General features: G+C 43.1%; 1 protein-coding gene across 2 annotated transcripts in view; it reads right to left on the reverse strand.

Moving 5' to 3' along the window:
- Positions 1-23,106, reverse strand: part of LOC124602664 (tudor domain-containing protein 7A-like) — a 192,789-nt gene extending 169,683 nt beyond the window's left edge. For both annotated transcript variants that reach the window (XM_047136338.1, XM_047136337.1), the window contains exons 1-2: positions 23,032-23,106; positions 20,660-20,752 (exon numbers count right to left, since the gene is read on the reverse strand). In XM_047136338.1, coding sequence (XP_046992294.1) covers positions 20,660-20,744 — 85 coding nt within the window. In that variant the 5' untranslated portion in view covers positions 20,745-20,752; positions 23,032-23,106. The remainder of the gene's footprint in view (positions 1-20,659; positions 20,753-23,031) is intronic.
- Positions 23,107-24,968: the final 1,862 nt, after the last annotated feature.

Genomic DNA, 24,968 nt, shown 5'->3' on the forward strand with positions numbered 1-24,968 from the left:
TTAAATATTAAGCTTAAATTTGGGATTTTTATAAATACATTTAAATATTGTTTGTTAATTTAGTGATCAATAAAATAACTGTTCCCATTTCTTTTACAAAATGTGCGTGAAGCTTTGATGCCTTATGGAGCCACTTTGCACTGGATTATACTAAACAATGTGTTCATAATCCCACACAGGTTACCGCCCTGTATTAAGTGACTTGGAAGTTTTTGTAGCTGTGTCAGCGTTGAATTTGTGATATGAAGGTGACAGAAGACTAATAAAAACCTTGCAGCTTCAAAAGCATTCTCTTCAAAAGAAGAACAGCTGGTTTATGCTTCTGCGAAGAAGCTCCAATGTACATTCATCATGAGGTACTACTACTCTTACACTGGCAAGTCTTTTACAAATACAATGTTTTACTCTTTTTGGCCAAAAGTCTCATACAATACAAAAATGTATGCACTTAATTTGTTTAGAAATGACTGCTTAACAAAAACTGCCCCTCGTGCACAGAAGATTTTTAACCCACAAGGAAAACTCCACAGATAGGTTTTCTGAAACTATGGCCCAGACGTGCGACACGCAACAACAACAACACCTGTTGGTCCATTAACTAAAAAATGTAACTTAATACACAATTTCTGGGGACAAATATCCACACTACTTGAACACAAATGGAAAAGTCCATCCTTGACATTGCCTAGGAAGTGCTCTCAATGATAAGGTTGATGAAAGCCACACTCAGCAGTGGGCAGACCGGGTGCTCACAGACAATTAGAAACATATTCCAAAGATGCCTTGGGCTCAAGGACAGTTGAGATAAAAGTCCCACATAGCACTGAACTTGAAGGTGGCTGAGATGATGGTCCAGCACAGCGTGGCACTCAAGGGTAGCCGATAGAAGCCAGCCAGTGTTGAATGGCAGGTGCTCACAGTGTTGGCAGTCATCTCCGTTTGATATGTTCCTGCACAGCAGAGCATAAATTGGCCGCAGATTGGTCGAGCGACAGCCTAAATACCCACCAACAGATGGATACTGGATACTAGCATGGCATTTAAAGGGCACATGATTTCATGTATAAAAGTGGTGCCTGCAACTGCAGCACAGTTTATTCCAGTCTACACACCACACATCAGCAATGATGGCGTCACCCGATGCTGTGGAGACTGCTTGAGACATGGCCGGAAAAAGCATGGCGAGTTGTGTTAATGTCTGTTATTTACGCATGATCTCTTGCAGTAATGCTAATATACAGCCAGGGCTGCGGCTACTCACGGCATACATCTGTAAGAGTAGTGGCCATGTCAAAAGATAGCAGCCTGGTGTATACAATAACGAATTTTGTCCAATTTGTCCAGGCAAAAAAATTATTTGCATTCAAGCAGAGAGAGGAAAATACATAATCAAAACATTTGCTACAAAGAAACTTCAATGAAACGTGTGTTGCTTATTGATACAAAAAGTGATCAGAAATCGGATTTTCAAACTTTTGTGAATTATTTCTGAAGTGGCAAAGAAATGTGAGACTGTAGGCACAGCAGGCTGGAACACATTCATTCCTTAACATGTCCTTTCACTCAAGGCCTGCTAGCACTGAACTGAACTTCCAAAATAAAATCACTTGTGGCGCTTCAGGTGTGGACCTGTTTACACTTTTGGCATTAGTGAAAAAAATACTAGAATTAGTTAATTAATGATTCTGATAATATATTTATCCATAATATACACTTTGTTGACGCCAGATACAACTTCCTGGCAATTCTTTGTAACACATCCCTATAGGTACAAAGAGAAGCTGTCTGCCATTTTCTCCATAGTTCTAGAATGTTCATAATCTATCACAGTAATTGTAAACATCACACAATACTCAAACAAGAACACTGGCCAAGCGTCATTTCATTTCTTCTCTCCTGCTATTTACAGTAGCACCCCTTGGTGCCAGGTAACAAAATTTTGGTTAATTATAGGTAGAATCTGGAATTTGAATGGTGGTGGTGATTTATGACAGATGGTGCTAAACAGCAAGGTCACGAGCTCTCTTGCATTAATGATATACCAAAGAAACTTGGGAAAATCTATGGAAAAAGATCAATAAACTAGAAAATTATGTTTCATCCCACTACAAGAATCGTAAAGCAACCCCAAGAAGGTGAGCTTCAGAATAGCCCGCTTTAAAATCCCAATGAGACACAGTGAAATAACTTAGTAAAATCATTCATAAAAGAGCTGTAAAAGCTGTTAACCCTTTAACTGCTCTGAACGTGTTTACGCATGCCACCAGTCCTTCTACCCGGTAATCTGAACGTGTCTACTCGTAGACTGGTGGCACGCGTAAACACATTCAGAGCGCACAGGGACAGGTACAAATGCGTGCGCATTAACATGTCCAGAGCAGTTAAAGGGTTAAAAAAGGAACAGACAACCACGCCTGAATGACGACTTAGAAATAACACATGACCCAGCCACTCTGTGAAACATTAAGATCTCACACCCAGTACTTTGGGAAGAATTCCAGACACCACATAAAATCTTACGACATGATCAACACTTGCCTCGTTCTACTTAAAATAGAGGGAAGATCCTGTGGGAGACCCCATTCAACCCTCAGCTCATCATATAAAACACACTCAGTTTAAATATGTTGTACTGACAGCCATGTCCTGCATCTCTGACACACTAGGGGCTCCTCACGATGTAAGAGGAATCCATGTGTCAATGGGCAATGTCCCACTCTAAGCCGAGTAAGGGCCACTTCTCCACATCATCACGAGCACAAAGAGGTAATCCACGGTCACACTGAAGTCTTTATGGAACATAGTTTATTATTCCTCACTTCCAGCCACTGAGACTCCCACCAACATATGGCCTTCCTGGTCACAAATAAAGTGACAGCTCACAAAGGGACTGAACAGCGAGCAGGAGGATGAGGAGGAGGAGGAGGAGGAGGAGGAAGGGAGCAAGCCTCCTTGGCCGCCACATCAGCGAGTTCATTTCCCTGAATCCCTATGTGCCCTGGAACCCAGCAAAGAAAGATTTCCTTGTTTTGTCTTTGTAAGAGAAGGAGAGCATCTTGCACCTGTTGCAATATCTGATGTATTGTGTACATTTATCCAATAGGGGGACGGGCACTTTCAGAATCTGAGCAGGTGATAAATTTTTTGTCATGACGTCATCTCATCTGCTCTATTGCTCTCAAGGTAGCAAACAGTTCTGTGTAATAAACTGAAAACTGTTGTGGGAGCCCTATCTTGAGGATAATGTCAGGTAACACGACAGAACAACCAAAAAAATCTCCCTAATTAGAGCCATCTGTGTAGACAGTACTAAAATATGGGTGGTGACATAAAATCTCATTAAACTCCATTTTAAAAACATAGTCTGGGGTACATTGCTTCCTGTAAGCAGTCAATTCTAAAAGCAATCAGGTTCTTGATAGTAGCCCTACTCTCCACCTCTGGCTTTGGACCTTAATGCCCCCACCTGTAATAAATAACTCAAGGCTCTCCGTTGCACAGATCCCAAAGGGCCATGTTGCTTGTGGCCGATGAGCAAACAGCCATACCAGTGATGGATGAACAACATAGCTGGATGCTGGTGATGTAGAAATGGAGAAATAAAAAGACATCGAACAGACAGAGGAGGCTCACCAGTCTCCGTACACAAACTAACAACAGGGCTCATGTGATAGACCCCTGTTGACAGCCTAATACCCTCGTGGTAAATTGCATCCAGCATTTTAAGATATGAAGGCCTTGCTGACCCATAAATCTGGCATCTGTATTCAAGCTGGAGGTTGCACAAAGGCCTTATGAAGTTCGAGCAGACATGCCCTGTTGGCTCCCCAAGACCTATGACTCACACATTTAAGGATGTTTAAGAGGCCTTGAGACATCTCAGTTTCAGTTCTTTAAGGTGTGGCAACCATGTTAACTTCCCATCCAAAGTAAGACACAGATACTTCAACTTTCCCTTAAAAGCAAGAGTGGTGACACCCAGTTGTAAAATGGGTACATTAAACAGGTGGCAGGAATGATTAAAATCAACACAAACTGCTTTCTTCAAAGAGAATTTAAAATCTGTGGTGCAAGACCATTCCTCCAATCAGCGGATCATCAGTTGCAATTGCTGAGTGACGGTGGCGAGGCTGGAGGAGGCACAGAAGATGAAGAAGTCATTCTCAAACAAAGAACATAGTCCTCGATGTCACACAACGGACATAATACTGTTAATTGAAGTGGCGAAAGCCATGACACTTAAAATACTCCCTTGAGGAACACCACTCACCTGCATAAAATGGTCAGACAGGACATTCCAAACCTTATATCTAAAGTATCTGTCTGAGAGAAAGGACCGTATGAAGGTTGGCACACATCCATAGAATCCCCACTTATGGAGATGCGACAAAATGTTATGCCAAGTAGTATCATAGTCCTTTTCCAAATTGAAGAAAATGCCAATAAGGTGTTGCTTATGAAGGAAATCTTGCTGAATTACTGCTTCGAGCAGGGTCAGGTTATTGAGTATGGAGTGATGCCTCCTGAACCCACACTGGGCGTGACTGAGTAGGGACTTAGCTTCGAGAACCCTCACTATGCACCGATTGACCATATGCTCCAGTGTCTTTCCCACACAGCTCGTCAGGCTAATACTATGGTAACTATTGCGGTCTGTCCAATCCTTCCCTGGTTTTAAAATTGCGATTAAAATAGATTCTCTCCAAGAGTTGGGAAAGTTACCCGTCATGCAAATTTTATTGAAGAGCTGAAGGATGACCTCCTTTGATCATCTGTATGCAACATGCTGTAAGTTATTAGGTCAGTTCCAGGGGCCGTATCACAAGCTACTGATAATGCAGAATCCAGCTCCCATGGAGAGAAAGGCTGGTTGTATTCCCCCTTGTGTCTCCCAGTAGTGACAGAAGGTGGGATCCTGGCTAGAATCAGCCGTAATGGATTTATATGATTCAGCCACTGTCTGAGCTATGTCCCTCGGCGATGTCATGAGAGACCCTTTTATTTGTATAGCTGCTACTGGCAGTCAAGAGTTCTGTCTTGAGATCCTCCTGATGGCTTCCCACACTTCACTTGCAGATGTGGACCAATTGATGGAGTTCAAGAACTCCTAAAAAGACCTCTGCTTACTCTCCTAAATTATTCTCCTCACCTGTGCATGCACCTTTCGAACGTTTGCAAGATGCTAATCAGTAGGGCATTGACTGACTCTGCACCTGATTGCAAAACGACCAAGGGATAGAGCACCTCCTAGGCATTTCCGGTGACTTTGGGATGAACACATCGGCGGCATGGTGAATCACAGCCGTAATGTGATCCGCCCAGTCCTGGATGCCGTCACACTGCTCAAAGACAGCTAACTGCCTGTAAAGCATCCAATTAGCCTTTCTGAACAACAGTCTCAGTGGCTTTCTTTTGGGATCTGCTGCATTAGGTGGACAGATCCAGATAGGGAAATGGTCACTACCATGAAGGTCATCGTCCACTGCCCACTGAGCAATGTCTACAGGAGCAGGCGAGCAGAAGGAGAGATATATGGCTGTAGATAAACCCGTAGCAGTGCTAAAATATGTATTTTGACCCATGTTAAGCAGTATGAGATCTGTTGTGCGTAGCAGATCCTCGATTAGCAGACCCTTGGGGCAAGTGGTGTTAGAACCCAATAGTGCATTATGTGCATTGAAGTCTCGTAAAAGGAGAAACGGATGGGGTAGTTCGTCAAGAAGATGAGTGAGGACCCCACTATCAAGAGGCTCACGGAGTGGTAGGTACACGGAGCACACCATAATGTCAACATGGGCCTCTTTCCGAACAGCAACTGGTTGTAGTGTTGTTGTTAAGGGAATAGGTGAAGAGTGAAAAGTGTCACTGAACACCGCAACCCCACCTTTTACCCTGTCACCAGTAAGGTTGTCTTTCCTGTAAAGGGGATAGCCTCCAAGTACAAGTGTGCCAGTCTCTTTAAAATGAGTCTCTTTAAGACAGAGGCAAAAGGGTCTGTCCTCTAGAAGGAGTCTCAATTCCTCCAGTCCAGGTGAGTCCCTTATCCATTTATATTACATTGGAGTATGGGAGCATTTCATCAGCATGACATTTATTTACCCTTGTCCTTGCACCGGGGTGGTTCGGAGCTAGCAGAGTGAGGCGGGTGGAGGGGCTGACTTGGTCCGGTGATGAGGCATTAAAATCCCACTGTCAGTCGGCTGCGCCAGAATGACATCTGATGGCACCAGGGTCAGCTTTTGACCCGAATGCTGCAATTCTTTCTCCACTCCCTTTCCCAAGAAGGAAAAGGGGGAAAAGGGACAGCAACAGGCACTTTTCTTTGAAGAAAGTGGGCATTGAGAAGCAATCTTCTTTTGAAGTGCCTTCGGGCTGCACACTGTAAAATCATTAAAGGTCCCTTCTGTCGTAGCCGCAAGGATTGTTAGGTCTTTAACTTTGATTTGGCACATGCAGGTGCGAGTACAGGTGCTGGTGGTGGATAATAGTACACTGGGTGTCGTCTGCATCATAGCATCTACTTTAGGAACGTGTTTCTGCATCTAGGAAGCATAAGAAGGGAAAAAGACAGAGGGTTTCATTGCCTGATAGTCCTTTTTGGCTTGCGCATAGGGGATCTGCTTGGTCACTTTGATTTCCTGAATTTTGCATTTCTCTGCAAAAACAGGGCAGTCTCGGCTCCAGACTGGGTGCTTTCCAGAGCAGTTAATGCAGAATGCTGGAGACGGACAGTCAGTCCCAGCTCAGTGGGCTGCCTTTCCACATTTCCCCCGTATCTCTTCACCTCTGCAACTCAGCAGTGTATGGCCAAAACACTGGCATTTAAAGCAGTGCATAAGGTTAAGTACATAGAGCCTTAATCTGAGTCGGAGGAAACCTGCCATGATGTGTTCAGGTAGCATCGGAGAAATGAAGGTCACATTGAAGGTGGCAGTCTTCTCAATTTCTCCTTTGTTCTTAAGTGTCCTTTTCTCCACATCTATTATCCCCTGTGGTGCCCATTCTTGAGTTCAGCAATGTTTACGTCTATAATGACATGGCAGGTTGCCACACCTTTGCTGGAGTGAAGGAAGTTATGCAACTCAACAATGATATCATACTCAACCAACTTTTGTGACTTCTTAAGAAGTTGGTTGGTTTAAAAAGGGGAGGAAGTGACCAAACTGCAAGGTCATCAGACCCTTGTTCCCAGTAAAACAATTACACAAGGGAAAGAAGAAAAGAAAGGAAAGGTACAGCACAATAACAGGAGAATGGAAGAACCAGAAGAACGGCAGAAGGACAACCAACACTACTATGGACAAAACAGGAAAAGAATACCACAGAGAGAAGCAAGAAACAGGTAGAAGGGATAAAAGCAAGAGAGCAGATGACCGTGGCTGGGCAACCACAAGAATAAAAGGGAAAAGCCAGCCACTCTGCAACACATTAAAACCTCCAGCCTAAAAGCACTAGCGTGGAGGACACAGAGGGACAAAGGACATGCACTAAAACTTAGATCGAATGATAAAACCCACCCTCATGAATAAAACATAAAACTAAATCAGCCAATGAGGCGTTGTCAGATATAATTAGTGGCAACAAGTCCGGTAACCCAAGATTCCATCATTGTGAAGTCAAATTGGGACAGTGCACCATAAGATGGGCCACTGTCAACCAGGTGCTGCACCTACACTGAGGCGGGTCTTCACGGTGCAGGAGATAACTGTGGGTCGCCCAAGCATGGCAATGCAGAGCTGGCAGAGGACAACTGTCTCCCTGTGAGAGGCCCGCATGGAAGACTTCCACACATTTGTAGTCTCCTTAATAACATGCATTTTGTTGTTCATACTTTTATGCCATGCCATCTCCCAAAGCTGAAAAACCCTGTGGCGTAAGACAGAACGGAGGTCAGGTTCAGATATGCCCATTTCCAGAAGCATTTTCCGCATAGCCTGTTTGGCCAGCATGTCAGCAAGTTCATTGCCTGGGATTCCAACGTGACCTGGGGCCCAGACAAACACTACTGAACGACTGGATCGTTCCAGGGCATAGATGGATTCCTGGATGGTTGCTACCACAGGACGACGAGGGTAGCACTGGTCGATAGCTTGTACACTGCTCAAGGAGTCAGAATACAGGAGTAATGACTCGCCTGGGCATGAGCGGATGTGCTGAAGAGCACGAAATATAACTGCCAACTCTGCAGTGGGAACACTGCAGCCATCGGGCAAGGAGTGGTGTCCTCTATATCCGCCATGAACATAGGCAAAGCCAACATGACCTTCAGCCATCAAGCCATCAGTGTAAGCCACTTCATGGCCCCGGTACATGTCGAGAATCGATAGAAGTGACAGCGGAGAGTCGCAGGGTAAATGAGTCCTTAGGGGCACGTGAACGGTCCAGGCGAAGCCGTGGCCTAGGTGTACACCACAGAGTTATACGTGAACCTACCTCAAATATAGGTGGTAAGGGGAAGAACTCCAGTTCAGACACAAGGAATCCCATGCGAACCGCAATCATTAGCCCTGACCTGGGCCACCGATGTGGGGGATGAACTGCCATGGTTGGGGAAAGGAGATGGTAATTCGGATACGCAGGAGAATACGAACATGTGCCATGTAACTGGCCAGCAGTTGTGCACGCCTAACCTGCAATGGAAGGACTCGGACCTCCACCAGGACGTTGGTCACCGGACTCGGCCTAAAAGCTCCTGTCACTAGGTGACCGCCCCAGTGGTGCACTGGGTCGAGTAAACGCAATACTGAGGGCGCCACCGAACCATAAACCAGACTCCTATAGTCAAAGCGGGATTGAACAAGGGCTCTGTAGAGTTGCAGCAGTGTAGGGCAATCTGCACCCCAGTTGGTGTCGCTCAGGCACCAAAGGGCATTGAGGTGCTGCCAGCACTTCCACTTCAGCTGATAAAGATGAGGAAGCCAAATCAATCGGGCTTCAAAAACCAGTCCTAAGAATCGATATGTCTCGACTATGTGAGTCGATTGCCATTAAGGTAACGTTCTGGTTCCGGATGAACAGTACGATGCCAACAAAAGTGCATGACAGACGACATCGCGGTTGAAAACTGGAAGCCATCGGTGGCCCATGACTGCATCTTGTGGATGGCTTCCTGTAGGCACCGCTCGGCAACACCCAGGAGCAGTAAGAAATGCAAACGTCATCTGCATACAGAGAAGATGAGACAGACAGCCCTACAGCTGCTGCTAGACCATTAATGACCACTAAAAATAGATATACACTCAATACAGAGCCCTGCAGGACCCCATTTTCCTGTGTATGGGGTGAACTACCTCTGAGACCCCACTCGTATAATGTGGCAAGAATATGATGTCACCAGGTCATGTCATACGCTTTTCATAAATCAAACAAGATGCCGACCAGGGGATGGCATCTGGAAAAGGCTGTTCGGATGGCAGACTTGAGGGACACAAGATTACCAGTTGTAGAGCGACCCTGGCAGAAGCTGCCCTGATATGGAGCCAGTAGGGCACGTGACTCCAGGATCCAACCCAACCGCCAACACACCATACGTTCCAGCAGCTTACAAAGAATGTTGGTGTCACTGATGGGCTGATAGCTATCCACATCCAGCAGGTGTTTACCGGGTTTGAGCACCAGAATGATGGTGCTCTCCCACCACTGCCATGGAAAAACGCCATCACACAAGATCTGGTTGAAGATAACGAGGAGATGTCGCTTGTCGTCGAATGAGAGACGTTTAATCATCTGACTGTGGATCTGATCTGGTTCAGGGCAATGTGCAAGGGCACTGAGGAGCTCCCACTCTGTAAATAGGCCATTATAGGATTCACTGGGGCATGTAGTGAACATGACGACTTTCCCTTCAAGCCACTGTTTGACAGTGCGAAAGGCTGGATGGTAATTCTCCGACGCAGAGGAGAAGTGCAAAGTGCATGGCAATCGCGATTGCATCAGTAGATAACACACCATTTACGTTAACACCGTGAACACCTGTTGGAATCTGCTACCCATAAACATGTTTGATCCTTGCCCAGACTTGGAAAAGTGATGTATGGCACTCAATGGTCAAGACTTATCACTCCCAACTCTCCTGCTTCCATCATTTGATAAGTTGGCAATGCGGGCGTGGATCCATTTAAAGGCTATGAGATGCTCCAGGGAAGGGTGCTGCTTATGCCACTGTAGAGCTTGCCGACACTCCTTAACTGCTTCGGCGACTTCTGCCGACCACCAAGGGACTGCCTATCGCCATGTGCACCCAAAAGACCGAGGGATCACATTTTCTGCCACAGAAAGGGTTGTTGTAGTCACCTGCTCTACCATCACATCAATGTTACCGTGTGGGGGAGGTTTGACGGTGACAGCAGAGGTGAAAGTTTCCCAGTCCACCCTGTTTAAAGCCCATCTGGGCAGGCTTTCGTGGGCCTGACACCGGGGCAGTGACAGGAAGATGGGGAAGTGGTCACTACCACACAGGTAGTCATGTGCTCTCCAGTGGTTAGATGGGAGAAGTCCTGGGCTGCAAACTGATAAACATACTCCACCTAACACTTCATTATAGTTGCTATGGTTCCTGTAATATCCCTTATAGCTGCAGAGGGCAGGGGTCCGCATTGCTGGGAACCAGATTTCCTGGAGGGCAATGCAGATAGCAGGTGTAAAGCTTAACAGTTGTCATGGCACAGCTAGGCGGTGGAAAAAACTGCTGAAGCTCCACTGGAGGATGATATCATGAGACTTGAGATGAGGCAGTTTACAATCAGGGTCACCTGCTGCCACCGACCTATTGCCTGAGCAGTCCATATACATTACGTCTGAGGGTCCAGCGAGATCTAGGTCCTCAGTGGATGCCAGAATCTCCACCTCATCCGCAAACGCAGAGCTTGTAGGCAGCAGTGGTGTGGGTGTCACCGCAAGTCCCTTGGTCTTGGAGATTTTCTTTTTGGATTTCTCTAGCTGCTCCTTGGGTTTCCCTGGCTGGGAGGACTTCACTGATTCAGTCTCTAGGACTGAGGATGAGTGTGAAGCCCTACAGCCAGCTGCTTTTGGGCTCATCAGCCACTGGCGTGTGTCGTCTTTCCCACTAGCAGAAACCTGAGAATGGAGTGACCCAAGGGACCCCTTCCTAGCAAGAAGAGCCAAAGAAGACTTACGATTCTCTGGCTGAGAAGTGGGAACTGGTGACCCCAATGGTTGGGGGAGGGGAGGGGGGGGGGGAGCAGTGCTCTGAGGCAGGTGGTGTGGTAACAACAGGGAGGGAAATGCTCCCCACCATCAAGGGGGCAGGAGCAGTCTTCCGGCTCTGAGAGCCGACTGGAATTTGTGGGAACAGATGGGGCTACAACTGTTCTTAGCGCTGGCATCAGAGGTCATAGTCACAAGTTGTAGACACTCATATTTTCTCTTAGCCTTGGTGTAGGTCAGTCCGTCCGGGGTCCTGTATTCCATGATTTTCCTTTCGCCATGTAAAATCCTGCAGTCTAGCAAGCAAGGGGAATGATGCTCTCTACAGTTGACACAGATGGGATGCGGGGCACATGGAGTATTGGGATGTGATGAATGTCCACAATCTCGACATGTGACGCTGGAAGTACAGCAGGAAGACATATGGCCTAACTTCCAGCACTTAAAGCACTGCATAGGGGGAGGGATATATGGCTTTACATCACAGCGGTAGACCATCACCTTGACCTCATCGGGCAATGTGTCACCCTCAAAGGCCAAGATGAAGGCACCGATCACAACCTGATTACCCCTCGGATCCCAAATGATGCGCCAGACGAAATGAATGCCTCATCGCTCTAAGTTGGCGTGCAGCTCATCGTCAGACTGCAAAAGAAGGTCCCTGTGGAATATAAGACCCTAGACCATATTTAAGCTCTTATGGGGCTTGATGGTAACGGAAACACCCCCCAGCTTGTCACAAGTGAGTAAAGCCCGTGACTGTGCAGAGGATGATGTTTCTATCAAGACTTACCCTGCCCGCATTTTGGACAAGCCCTCCACCTCTCCTAATTTGTCCTTTAAATGCTCAACAAAAAACTGAGGCTTCATCGTCATGAAAGATTCCCCATCAGCTCTCGAACATACAAGGTACCTGGGTGAATAAGAGCCGCTGCCATCCCTAGCCTGAGGTTCCTCCCATGGTGAGCCCATGAACGCTTAGAGACTGCTCGTGTTTGACCACCAGCAAGAGATGATGTACCACGCTTCATCGCATGTCATCTGCCCTGATGTCACCCACTCCGACCAAGGGCCCTCCCCACGAGTGAGATCAAGCCGCAGCAAAGGCCACCTGGCAGGATAGCCATTGCCAGGAGTCCCAGTGCCCCAGGGTGACGGGCATCTACTTCGCGGCATACATGGGGAGTTAACGGTGCAGGCATCAGCAGAGCAATCCCTGTGTGGTCGGGGGGCTACAACCAACAGGGTACAGGGCTATTACAAATGATTGAAGCGATTTCATAAATTCACTGTAGCTCCCTTCATTGACATATGGTCACGACACACTACAGATACATAGAAAAACTCATGAAGTTTTGTTCGGCTGAAGCCGCACTTCAGGTTTCTGCCGCCAGAGCGCCCGAGAGCACAGTGAGACAAAATGGCGACAGGAGCCGAGAAAGTGTATGTCGTGCTTGAAATGCGCTCACATCAGTCAGCCATAACAATGCAACGACACTTCAGGACGAAGTTCAACAAAGATCCATCAACTGCTGACTCCATTCGGCGATGGTATGTGCAGTTTAAAGCTTCTGGATGCCTCTGTAAGGGGAAATCAACGGGTCGGCCTGCAGTGAGCGAAGAAACGGTTGAACGCGTGCGGGCAAGTTTCACGCGTAGCCCGCGGAAGTCGACGAATAAAGCAAGCAGGGAGCTAAACGTACCACAGCCGACGGTTTGGAAAATCTTACGGAAAAGGCTAAAGCAGAAGCCTTACCATTTACAATTGCTACAAGCCCAGACACCCGATGACAAAGTCAAACGCTTTGAATTTTCGGCGCGGTTGCAACAGCTCATGGAAGAGGATGCGTTCAGTGCGAAACTTGTTTTCAGTGATGAAGAAACATTTTTTCTTAATGGTGAAGTGAACAGACACAATGTGCGAATCTGGGCGGTAGAGAATCCTCACGCATTCGTGCAGCAAATTCGCAATTCACCAAAAGTTAACGTGTTTTGTGCAATCTCACGGTTTAAAGTTTACGGCCCCTTTTTCTTCTGCGAAAAAAACGTTACAGGACAAGTGTATCTGGACATGCTGGAAAATTGGCTCATGCCACAACTGGAGACTGACAGCGCCGACTTCATCTTTCAACAGGATGGTGCTCCACCGCACTTCCATCATGAAGTTCAGCATTTCTTAAACAGGAGATTGGAAAACCGATGGATCAGTCGTGGTGGAGATCATGATCAGCAATTCATGTCATGGCCTCCACGCTCTCCCGACTTAACCCCATGTGATTTCTTTCTGTGGGGTTATGTGAAAGATTCTGTGTTTAAACCTCTTTTACCAAGAAACGTGCCAGAACTGCGAGCTCGCATCAACGATGCTTTCGAACTCATTGATGGGGACATGCTGCGCCGAGTGTGGGAGGAACTTGATTATCGGCTTGATGTCTGCCAAATCACTAAAGGGGCACATATCGAACATTTGTGAATGCCTAAAAAAACTTTTTGAGTTTTTGTATGTGTGTGCAAAGCATTGTGAAAATATCTCAAACAATAAAGTTATTGTAGAGCTGTGAAATCGCTTCAATCATTTATAATAACCCTGTACATGGCGTCCCCAACACAATGGACTGGCTACCGTGCTGGATATCAGGTGCAACCAAGTAACCATGTCCATTATTATCGCAAGCATAGAAAATGATACTGCACAGTTGATGGAAAAATATGCACCCAGGAGGGTGACCTCGCCAAACAGTTGGAGAATAAGCAGAAGTGCAGATCCATGTCGATGAAGGATGCGATAGGTCTCAGCACATGATCACGATGCACCATGTAAGGTACCCTTCCCCAACTGGCTCGCTCTTAGGGAAAATTTTGAAAAATGGAGGTCAATCCCTACAGGGGACCATCACATAAAGGCCAAAATGTGAGACACTTGTTTTAGTCGCCTCTGATGACAGGCAGGAATACTGGCTAGATGGTTCCGTCCTGAAGATTACATTTTGATTTCCAGATTGTTGCCTAGTGATGAACACGTGAAATGATCAAAACACATCTCCTGAACTAATTAATTTTACACAAATCTGACTACAATGCAATGTTCAGGATTGGGAACCTTATGAATTGTGATAACAACAATCTAAAATATTTCAAGAAATTAGAAAGTTGACAAACGTCTACACATATGACGTAATCAGAATTTCACAGTTATGAAAAAAGGGAAGGTGTTTAGAGTATGTTACACTGTTTGAAACATGCTACATTTTAAGGTACATACTCAATGCGCACAACACCAGAATTTAAAAAGGTTGGCAGTGATACACCTACCACACAAGGATTAACGTCTTTTTATCCACATCAAAATTTGTCCTTTCTCTCACAAGACACCAAAATAAGTGTTTTTGATAAGATTTACAGACATACTCTTTAAGTGGCATTAACAATTATAAAATCAGATCAATCCATTTTAATAGCAAGTTGTTCAAGAGAGGCACAATTTGATACATTCAATGACTTTAGAAGCTTATTTTCTGACAGGCAGACCAACAATTTACTGTCACGTACTGATGTTTGCAGTGACTTTCATTCACTGCCTATTCTTTCTTAATATATGGTAAAATTTGTCATATCCAAATTTTTCAGCAAGTCTGAAGAGACATTGTGTCTTGGGCATTGCTTTCTGGTCTTCATTTGTGTTATTTTTGTATTCTGTGGAAAAAATTGTATCAAGATTGCAATTTGCAGTATCCAAGATCTAATAGATTAGGAACAATGGCTTGTTGAACTTGACGATTTTTTTCACTTTTCCAAAGAAAGTGGCTTTTATGAAATCAGTTCTAGTACCCACAATAAAAGTTACAGGTGGAGCTGAAGCTTGGCAGAAATCCCTTAGGTGCATTCAGTGCACAAGTTTCAACAAAAATGAAGATAGTCAAAGCTGGGAACATCGTCCATGACTGGGACACTTGATACAGAACCTTAAATGTTTTTTCATTGAATTAAATCAATCTCAGCGTTGCAAATGTCATGTCTCAAACACACTCGGTAAACATGCAATAAACAATGTTCTTCAGTTCATAATACGACATGAATAAATACCACATAACTAAAATAAATAAGTACCATATAACTTTACCAATTTTAGAGAATAAGAGCATTTGGTATAATCTTTGAAGTGTGATGTCATATGTTGCGTAGACGTCACCTGAGATGTTTCTGCCGATTCCACTGTAGCTTGCTTTGACCCATAATTGTTTTGCTTTGTTTCTGGGCACAGAAACAACTAAGATCATATGCACCTATATCTGAACCTTAGAACACTATCACAAGAAAGGAGTTAAAAACGACCACACGTTAAACCCAATCGATGGGAGGAATGAGAGCTAAGACCAAGGACTTCCTCTTGGAGAAAGTTCCATAAAATACACCGTAAAGACAGCAGAGGTTCCGAACTAAGGATTGAATGTCCTTCGCCATTGCTATGACAAATAAAAAGTAAAATGCGGATTACAGCCCATGCATCGATCACCAAACGGCCGACAACTCAAGACGAAAAAAATAAATTAGAGCGTACGTGGTTAAAAAGGGCATCCACTCAGGAAATGGTGAACTGTCAAAGGCAGACGACAATGAGCACTAAGTGGTGGGGGATAACCACTTAACAAATGGGGGACAGCTGAAATGACAGTGCCTAATGTGCAACATAGTCAAAATGATCTCGCAGTGAGAGAGCCGAGAGGAGATTGGGCGAACTGCTGGCAGATGGTTAATCCCCAGAGCTTCTTCCCATGAAGAGAAGACCAGCAGTGATGCCAAAGTGACACTACCTGCTGACCGATGGCAACACGAAGATCATCAGAAGGAATGGAAGAACTACCAAGTCAAGGTAGGGGGTCTGCAGCATCGGCAGCCTCATTTCCTGTCAGACTGATGTGTCCAGGAACTCACAAACATCACAGCGGCTCCCTCAAGAGTAAGGGAGTAGAAGCTTTCTTGGACTCGTTGCACTAAGGGATGGATTGTGTACAGCACACACAGGCTCTGAAGGGCATAGCGAGTCGGAGCAGATGACACAATTGAAAAGCCAGTGTCGGCGGAAGTACTATGTGGCCTGATACAGGGCAAATAGCTCTGCTGTAAATACTGAGCAATGTTCCGGAAGCCAATACTGAATACCTTGCAAACACAGCTGGTGAGAGAAATGAGGCAGTAGCTAGAAAAAAGGTGTGTGTCCTCACCGGGCTTAGGTATGGATATGACAACAGTGTCAGGTCAACATCTAGGAAACTTGCCATCTGCCAAGGTGAGATTGTACATATGAAGGAAACAGTGCTTGCCTGCTAGAGAAAGGTGCTGCAACATCTGAATGTGAACATCATCTGGCCTTGGGAGGAAGATTGGGATGAAGTGGGAATGTGATCTAACTCCCTCATACTAAAGGCGCATTGTAGCATTCATGATTCTGAGAGTAGAAGGATATCATCCGAGCCTCTTCCACTTGTTTCCAATGGAGGAAAGCGGGGGGAGGGGGGGGGGGAGGGGGGCGGCGGGATACTGGGTGGAGCTCAAAATCTTCGCAAATTAACGGCCTAAGGTGTTCAAGATAGCAATGTTGACCACAATGACATCATCTTTCATGGTTGGGCCAGAAATTGGGGAACTGACCTTAGTCCCAGAATGTCGCAGGAGGTTGGCCCACACAATGGAAGAGGGAGTGGAACTGTTAAAAAAGAACTAGCAATTGATATCCAGCTCGCTATTTTGCTGTCACAAAGAATGCAACAACACTGCACACATAACTGTTTATGACAAATACAGTTCACCATCACAGGATGACTGGTAAAAATGCGGAGGGCACGCCTCGGCATGTAAATTGCGTTGCGGCACTCCTTGGTTCACAAGAGACTGGGACACAGCGACTCTGACCCATGATGTAACAATGCTGTGCTACATGATGTTACGTTTGCACCGCCCATTTGGAATACATAGAGTTTGGAGATAATGTTTTGTTATCTATGATAGAACAGTCTACGGTTGAACGTCTGTGTTTGCAAGTTGTATGTGATTGATATAGTGAGGCTTCTGATATAGTCTGTATGTTATCTGTGTTCTAGAAGTTTGGTTTTGTTGACTTGGCAGTGAATTATTTAAGGTCATTAGTTCTTGGCTACTCATGTTTTCAATTTTGGAAGTGTTAGTTCACATTGTGTTAATAATAGTTGAAAATTTAATATTTTGTTTCCCATTTGTTACTTTTCATGAATATTACAACAAAATTTACAAATCATGTGTTGGCTGCTACTACGGGTGACAATACAGTCACTTCAAATAATTTTCTGCGGTTATATGGCATTGTGGCGGAATGTATGAAATGTAAACAGTGGAGTGAATTAATGAAATTGACCAACACTGCACCTCCAAACAGGAATGAGTAGATGTGGTAGAATTTCTATATGGGGCAAAAATAGGGCTGAGTCAGTGTGCTTTTGTTTGGCATGTGTTTTACGAAGTTACGAATGATTTTTTTCTTTCTTTTTTGTTTATTATACGTTTTACTTGGTTATTGTGTTGGGGACAGGTATCATTTGGTGGACTGGTGGTGGATTTCATTTTTTGGGGGGACAAAGAGGAATATTTTATACTAGTTACCAAGTCTTACCAGTGACAAATGTTATAACGTGACAGCAGTGGTGATATTTCCAAATAGGCTAAGCTACAGATCAGCCTCTCAGCATGATTCCCCCCCCCCATCTAACAAGGAAACTGTGAAAACATGCACCAAAACATAATGTCACATAAGCCATTAACATTACGTCACTGGTCGAAGTCGATAACTAGTATCGAATATTCCTATAGACCAGTGGTAGTCAACCTGGTCCCTAACATCCACTACTGGGTGTTCCAGCTTTGTAGCGGGTAGTAGGGGTTTTAAAAAACTGTCATTAGGTTTTCATGAAATTTTGATGTAAAGTATGTGGTAAGTAATTATTAATACACAGGGTGTTTCTGTAAGTGCATGCAAAAATGTAACAGGACATAGAGAATACTCCACTGAACAATTTGAGGTAAGGAACCTGGGGTCGGAGAAGCCAGCTTAAGGAAATATGGAACTAAACTTACCTACAGTTCTGTCTCGCATTACTATTTTCCAGCTTATTTACAACTAACATGTGTACAAGTTTACATGTACTGTGCTGTTTATTTCCTATGTGGAAATAACAAGGGCAAGCCTAATTACTAGGAATTCACGATGCAGGTTTTGTTTACTTGTCCATAACATGGTTCTGTTGTATCCTATTTACATTGTCCCATAACAGAAAATGCTATGAATCAATGACAGACCCATTCATCACTCAGTGCTATACAGAAACGTACGTACAATACAATGGAGCAATACCAGTACAGTTTGCATGCATCTTGTACATGTGAAAGTACACTGCAAAGCTCTTGCTGCTGAAAGGCTGTACAGGAAACAATTTCCTAATAGGCACCATCCGGCACGATGAGTGTTTATTTCTCTTTATCAATAAATGCAGCAGACTGGTTTGTTGGAAAGAAGAGATGAGAGGACTGGCAACATGAGGATCACTTGCACACCCGATTATGAAGAGGTGGTGCTGGAACGCGTTGCAGTGGACCCCACTACAAGTACTCGTCATATTGCACGTGAAATGCACGCTGCAGATACTAGCGTGTGGCTAGTACCCCACAAACAACACTTACACCACTATCACCCACAAGTCCACATAATGCTTGTGACAGACTTTCACAAAGGGTCGCATTGTGTCAGTGATTGCTTCAACAAACAATTGATCAACCAAATTTCCTTCAAATTTGCTGACGAGGCGTTGACCGATCGTGATGGTGTTTCAAACAGCAGGAACAGCTGTGTGTGGGGTGATGAAAATCCTCACGCTGTAGTAGAGTCACACAAAGTATGATTTGCTGTAAATATCTGGCCTGGCATCGTAGGCTACAATCTCAATGGACCATATCTGGTACCTGAGCGTCTTAATGGTCACCTGCACTTCAGGTTCCTGCAAAGAGTTCCACCTGAGTTGTTGGAGAATGTACGCTTGGCTGCTTGTGAGAGGATGTGGATACATCATCATGGTGCACCGCCTCACTTCAGTGTTGATGACTGCAACCATCTCAAAGCTGAATTTTCTGGTCACTGGGTTGGAAGGTGACGTCCTGTTCCACGGCCTGTGAGGTCACCTGACCTCAATCCCCTTGAATATTTCCTATGGTGGTATCTACAGTCGTTTGTGCACGAGACCCTAGTGGACATGAATTGTAAATGTCTGTGATGTGATTCAAAACACACCAGAGGTATTTGTCAGGATGCATCAGAATCTTGTTTGACAATGTCATTGAAGTTGATGACCATCAGCTTCAGTACATTTTGTAAGATACAGTGCAAATAGTACATTCATTGTGTCAATGATTGTATTTGCAATTAACTGTAATTAATGTAAATAGAAAAATACACAGTAATGAGATTTTATTCCTATTATCTCCTTAAGCTGGCTTCTCTGTCCCCAGGTTCCCTGCTTCAATTTGTTCAGTGAAGCATCCTCTATGTCCTGTTAAATTATATGGAAACACACTGTACATTTTAACTTGCCTAACTCTGCTTTATAAAGGTAAGTACTTTCCTACTTCACAAATCACCTTTACTGTGGAAGCAGCGGGTGATTAAAAATTTTTTGTACTAAAAAAGATACAAAAGTTGGTTGTATATAAAAAAAGTTTGGCTACCTCTGCTCTATAACCTTTTTGGTTGTTTGCTGTTTTGGTCAGGTTACTTTTTCAATAACAAATATGCCTTCAATTTGTGGTTAGTAGTTGTTGTTCACTTAGTTTGAGCTATGCCTATTAAGTGCAATTTCCAGTAGCTATTTTTTTTTTACTTCTTTTTTTTTAGCTGTTCAGCGTGATTGCTCATCTCAGGTTATTTACTACATATGTGTCCAGTGGAGATCCAGTGATGTGAACAATTTTGTTGTTGTGTAATGTACTAGACCCACACAAGATTTTTTTAAGTGGGTTTTTGGTGATAGACTGAACTGTAGCATAGCCCGATTTCTGTTAGGTTAAAGGTGACAATCTTGTTGCAAGTTGTCATTGCTGGCTAATGTGTTGAAACAATCTTTTTCTTTGCATATTGTACTTTCCATACTTATATTTATCTCCCTGATGTAAACTCCACTGCGGTCTGGCGTTTTCAAGTTTTTAATGTGCCTGAAAGTATTAGTAACAAGAACATTCCCAAACAAAATCCATTATTCCCCTTGTATTACCAATGAGATCGTCAATTTTTGTTTTGGTATTGTTTTTGTGTTGTTAGTGACATCCATCGCACATTTCTTGAGATGTGAATCTCCACCATGTTAATGACATCACTGGTCTACAGATGCAGTATTACATTGTTTACTAATTCTATTTAAACTATCTCCAGAAGAGTGTAATAATTTCTCTTGGATCCTTAAACATTAACTGTACTTACGGTCTAAAGCCTTCACTGATATGCCTCCTTTTATGGAAAGGAGGCAAGCGCGGAGGTTCTCCACAACACTACGCCGATCAATCATGATGGCTGCTGTATGAAAAAAAGAAATTTATGGGATATAAATACAAATGTAAATTACATACAGAAGCAGTTACTATAATATTTTGGAAGTTAATACTGATTTCTTTACATGAAAAGTAGGGAAAAATACTGATATTACTACTGGAATTATATCCTTTAAATCTGGTTAAAACTGTCAGTACATTATATAAATATAAGAATAAATCAAAATTTGTTGTCTCGGTGAATAGTTTGCTACATTTGTTGAAATAATTTAGGAATAGGGAATGTTTTTCAAATGGAGATCTACAGCTTGTAAGAAATTACCAATCCGCATTACTTCTCCTTAATTTTAGACTATATATATAAAACACATGAACTAATTAATGAAATATTCAATTACTTATGAATTTGTAATTGAAATATGTACAAAAACCACATAATCCTCAGTAATTTGCTTGCAAAGGGATGCCTGTGTTGGTTAACAGGATAACATTAACAATTTTGCACATGACACAACACTGTTTCATGTGACTTCAGGAAAAGTGAATGAAAGATTGTAAATTTCATTGTTCAGTTTGTCTTCACTGTAACTCCTACATGCCAATAAGACTACACAAAACATTTGTCACTGCCGGACTGCAGAGGAGAGAGGGGTGCCTCACTTGCCAATACCTCCTTTCAGCCACATAACCAACTTAAAACACATAACTGTAGCCATATTTCTTTAGTAGTGTGGACTGCTTCGCCAGTTTTACTCCACATATCCACAACTGTTACATGTAATGTTCATTATTAAACATATGCTATAGCTGTTTAATGACTTACTGACTCAAATATTTACAATACCAGGTTCAAGGACTCAGCCCAATCTTCAGGTGTACCTATAGATACTAGGTCGAAGCGTCCATGTCAAAACTAACTTGCAAGGCAACACATCTGCTGTACATTGCTCATCAGTTTCAATATCCGGAAGTGCCCACACAACAAGCACCTTTGAACTCTTGTCATTAAGTCACCATTATTATAAAAGTGATGGCAAGAGGCCGTGGAGCAAAAGGATCAACTGGTCAAATGTTTATGTAGCACCATCAACAGAAGCAACACGCAGATAACACATAGCACTCATACTGAGCACCAACGCCATTGGAGTGCCAATTCCAATGGAACTGGCACTCTGTGGGCCTACAAGTAATGCCGGTGGCATTGGTGCTCCATAGACTATTTGTTACACGTTACCTGTGTGGTCCCTTCAAATGACAGCATTACATAAACATTCAATTGGTTGGTCCTTTTACTCAATGCTTTTCACTGTCACTTGCAGGACAAAGGAGACTTACAGCAGTTATAGTAGCAAATGCGCTCATTGCGCAGGCATATTTGGGTATCCAATTTGATGAGCCATGTGCAGCAGATATGTTGCCTTGCAGATTAGCTTTGACATGGTCGCTCCAACCTACTACTATTAAGATAAACCTGAAGATTTGGCCGAGTCCCTCAAAACCTGGTATAGTGAAGGCTTCAATCAATAAAGTACATCTATAGCGGCTATAGTATGTATAAACCAGACATCTAGTATCAGTTTTAAAAAATTTTGTCCCCAACACATTGTAAATTTTCCTCTCCAATAACTATATTGCCCTCTACATCAAAATGACGCAGCAACGCACGTAATCTGGTGCACAATTTTTAACCATGTCCTGCTTTGGCATTTTCCGATCACTTCAAAGAGTCTATTCAAATTATTAAACGTCCATGCTAAATATCTATTATTCGTTTTTCAAAAATCACTCTAAAGACGCAAGGAATTATATTTACTTCAGACAACACAATACAATCTACACGATCTCTTTTAGCCACTGAAATTGCATTTATCGCAGTACCCCACCACAAAATTTATGTTACCATGCAGTACTCCTTAAAATCAACAGGGCATCCTAACAACATTTAACAGCTGTCAATTGCGCAGTCACACAGTAATGCAAAACAGCATCGTTATGGCGCACACACAGAAGCTGCGTCGGTTTCACATCTGAGTGCATTATATGAAAGCGTAAATTTAATCATTAAGGTAGCTACGAGTCAATAAGATCATTAAAGTATCCTAAAACGTGCACTTCCGAAAATGACAATTCCTTGCTCACCCTCTGTTAACTATTACACTAGCTTGACGTGAAGGAATGCAATGTGAGTGACCAACTTTCTCTTACAGTGTCTTCTGAACACCAGCTTCTAGGACATCAGAACTAGACGTTCCGGAAATCTACTGTCATGCTCTTACTACAACAAATAACGATGTCAAAACTTACATTATTATTTGACAACACGACCACGTATTTCCCCCGCTCCCCGCACTCACAGATCTTTTTCGGCGCAGTCTCCCGGGCTGTTAGTAGATCTATGGATTAATATATCGACTGCACAGATGTACATTATTTTTTAATTTATGTGATTAGCTAGCTTCTAAATAGTATAAAAACTTTTAAGCTATCACAAATTAAATGTATTAATACTTATACACATAGCAAAGTAACATTTGTTCTTCTCCTTTCATATATGTTTTCAGATCGAGATTGTTGTTTTTAAATTAGAAAGACGCATTTGACAGTTAAACATTTAGTTGTTAATTTATTTTTTTAGTCAAGTTCAGTGGTTACTGTTCCGTTAACATTAAAATATCTTCCTTAGCTATAAATCAGGATATGGTGTCGTAGCTCCTCCTGGTTGTAATTTACATTATGATTCATTTGAATTTATTTATTTATTTTGCGTCAGGCATTATACTCAGTCAGCTCGCTAACAGAAGGAATTTTTTTTGAAGATTTAGTGGAAGCTATTATTACATGGAATGCCATGCTTAAGATTTTCTAAAGAAACAACGAACAAACTGCGTGCACGATTTCAACGCAGAGGCACGCTTAAAAGTGTTAATCTATATCTTTTTTCAGGTCTAAAGCGACGAAACAGAAGTTATTAGCACACATGTAGCTAATCTGCGAAAGTTATTTGCAAATCTAAATGATGAATTAACGATACGCGAAGACACTACATTATCTGAAAGAATACTAAACAGTCGAATCTTATCTACGCCCGGAAAGTATACGATAAATTTTCCAGGTGCTCGATATTGAGTAAGTTTTAAAAACAACTGCAATAAATTCTGTCGAATTTTCATTCTCAAAAAAAGTTTGATACCTTTAACCAATTTCAAAATGAATCTCATATCAAGAGACATGGCGCTAAATAATTAAGATGTAACAGAGGCAAAGAATTTACTGACAAGAAAGTCAAGTAGTTTCTCGTATACAGGGAAGCAGGTTATTGATTCCTCCACCCTCCACCCATCAGCAAAATATTGTGGCTGAACATGAAAGTAGAACAATTGATCAAGCTGCAAGAAGTAGGAAAGGATTGTCTGCAGGAGCTTACAATACAGAAGTCAACGTCGTAAATCGTACTGGAAGGTCTTCAGTTCCAGGATAAACCCCTTATGAGCTGATTACAGTCGACCAATGGGAAAATTTGATCAGCTCAGAGTTTTCAGCAAAGGCTCTGCTCTGTTCAAATAAACAAATATTTCACTTTAAAGTTTAATATCAAGGCTGTTTTTGGAGACTTCGTTGAGTATATTAACGAGAAACATTAATTTAGTGTTTGGATTCCTCCTAAAAGATAAGCAGTATTGAGTTATGATGTAAAATTGAAAGTATAAGAATTTGGTATTTCTTGATGATAATTCTCAGATCTGAGTCCGTTGGACTTGGTACCTAGAGCAGAAGACAAATATCATTGACAGTCTGCTTCTTGGGGAAGTCAAAATGAAGAACAATTTGATGCCCTTCATACTAGAAGAAGTTGATTATCAAGCTACTGTACTGAAACGAAAAATCAATAGTATCCCTGAAAGCAGAAAGTTCTTAATTTTCTCAACGTGATAAACTTGGGAACAGAAGAGAATGAACAAAGTGATGAATTCTTGATGCTAACAAAAGTTGGCTCTGACGAACATGAAGCTCCATACTGATTTCCTCAAGTACTGCAGTCAGATGAGAAGGGAAGAAGCTAGTAATGAAGAGACAGAGTCGCTTAAGGGACATAGTGTAGGAGATTCATTGAACTCCCTACTAATGCCAAAGTACTGCACAGTCGCTGGATTCTACACTATCTACACTAAATATTTGCAGCTGGTGGAAGGCATGTAGAAAGCGGTTTTCCAAAACAGTGTTCCAGATCTTTGTCGGTTTTA

The sequence above is a fragment of the Schistocerca americana genome, chromosome 1 (genome assembly GCF_021461395.2).
Source record: "Schistocerca americana isolate TAMUIC-IGC-003095 chromosome 1, iqSchAmer2.1, whole genome shotgun sequence".
Taxonomy (NCBI): Eukaryota; Metazoa; Arthropoda; class Insecta; order Orthoptera; family Acrididae; genus Schistocerca; species Schistocerca americana.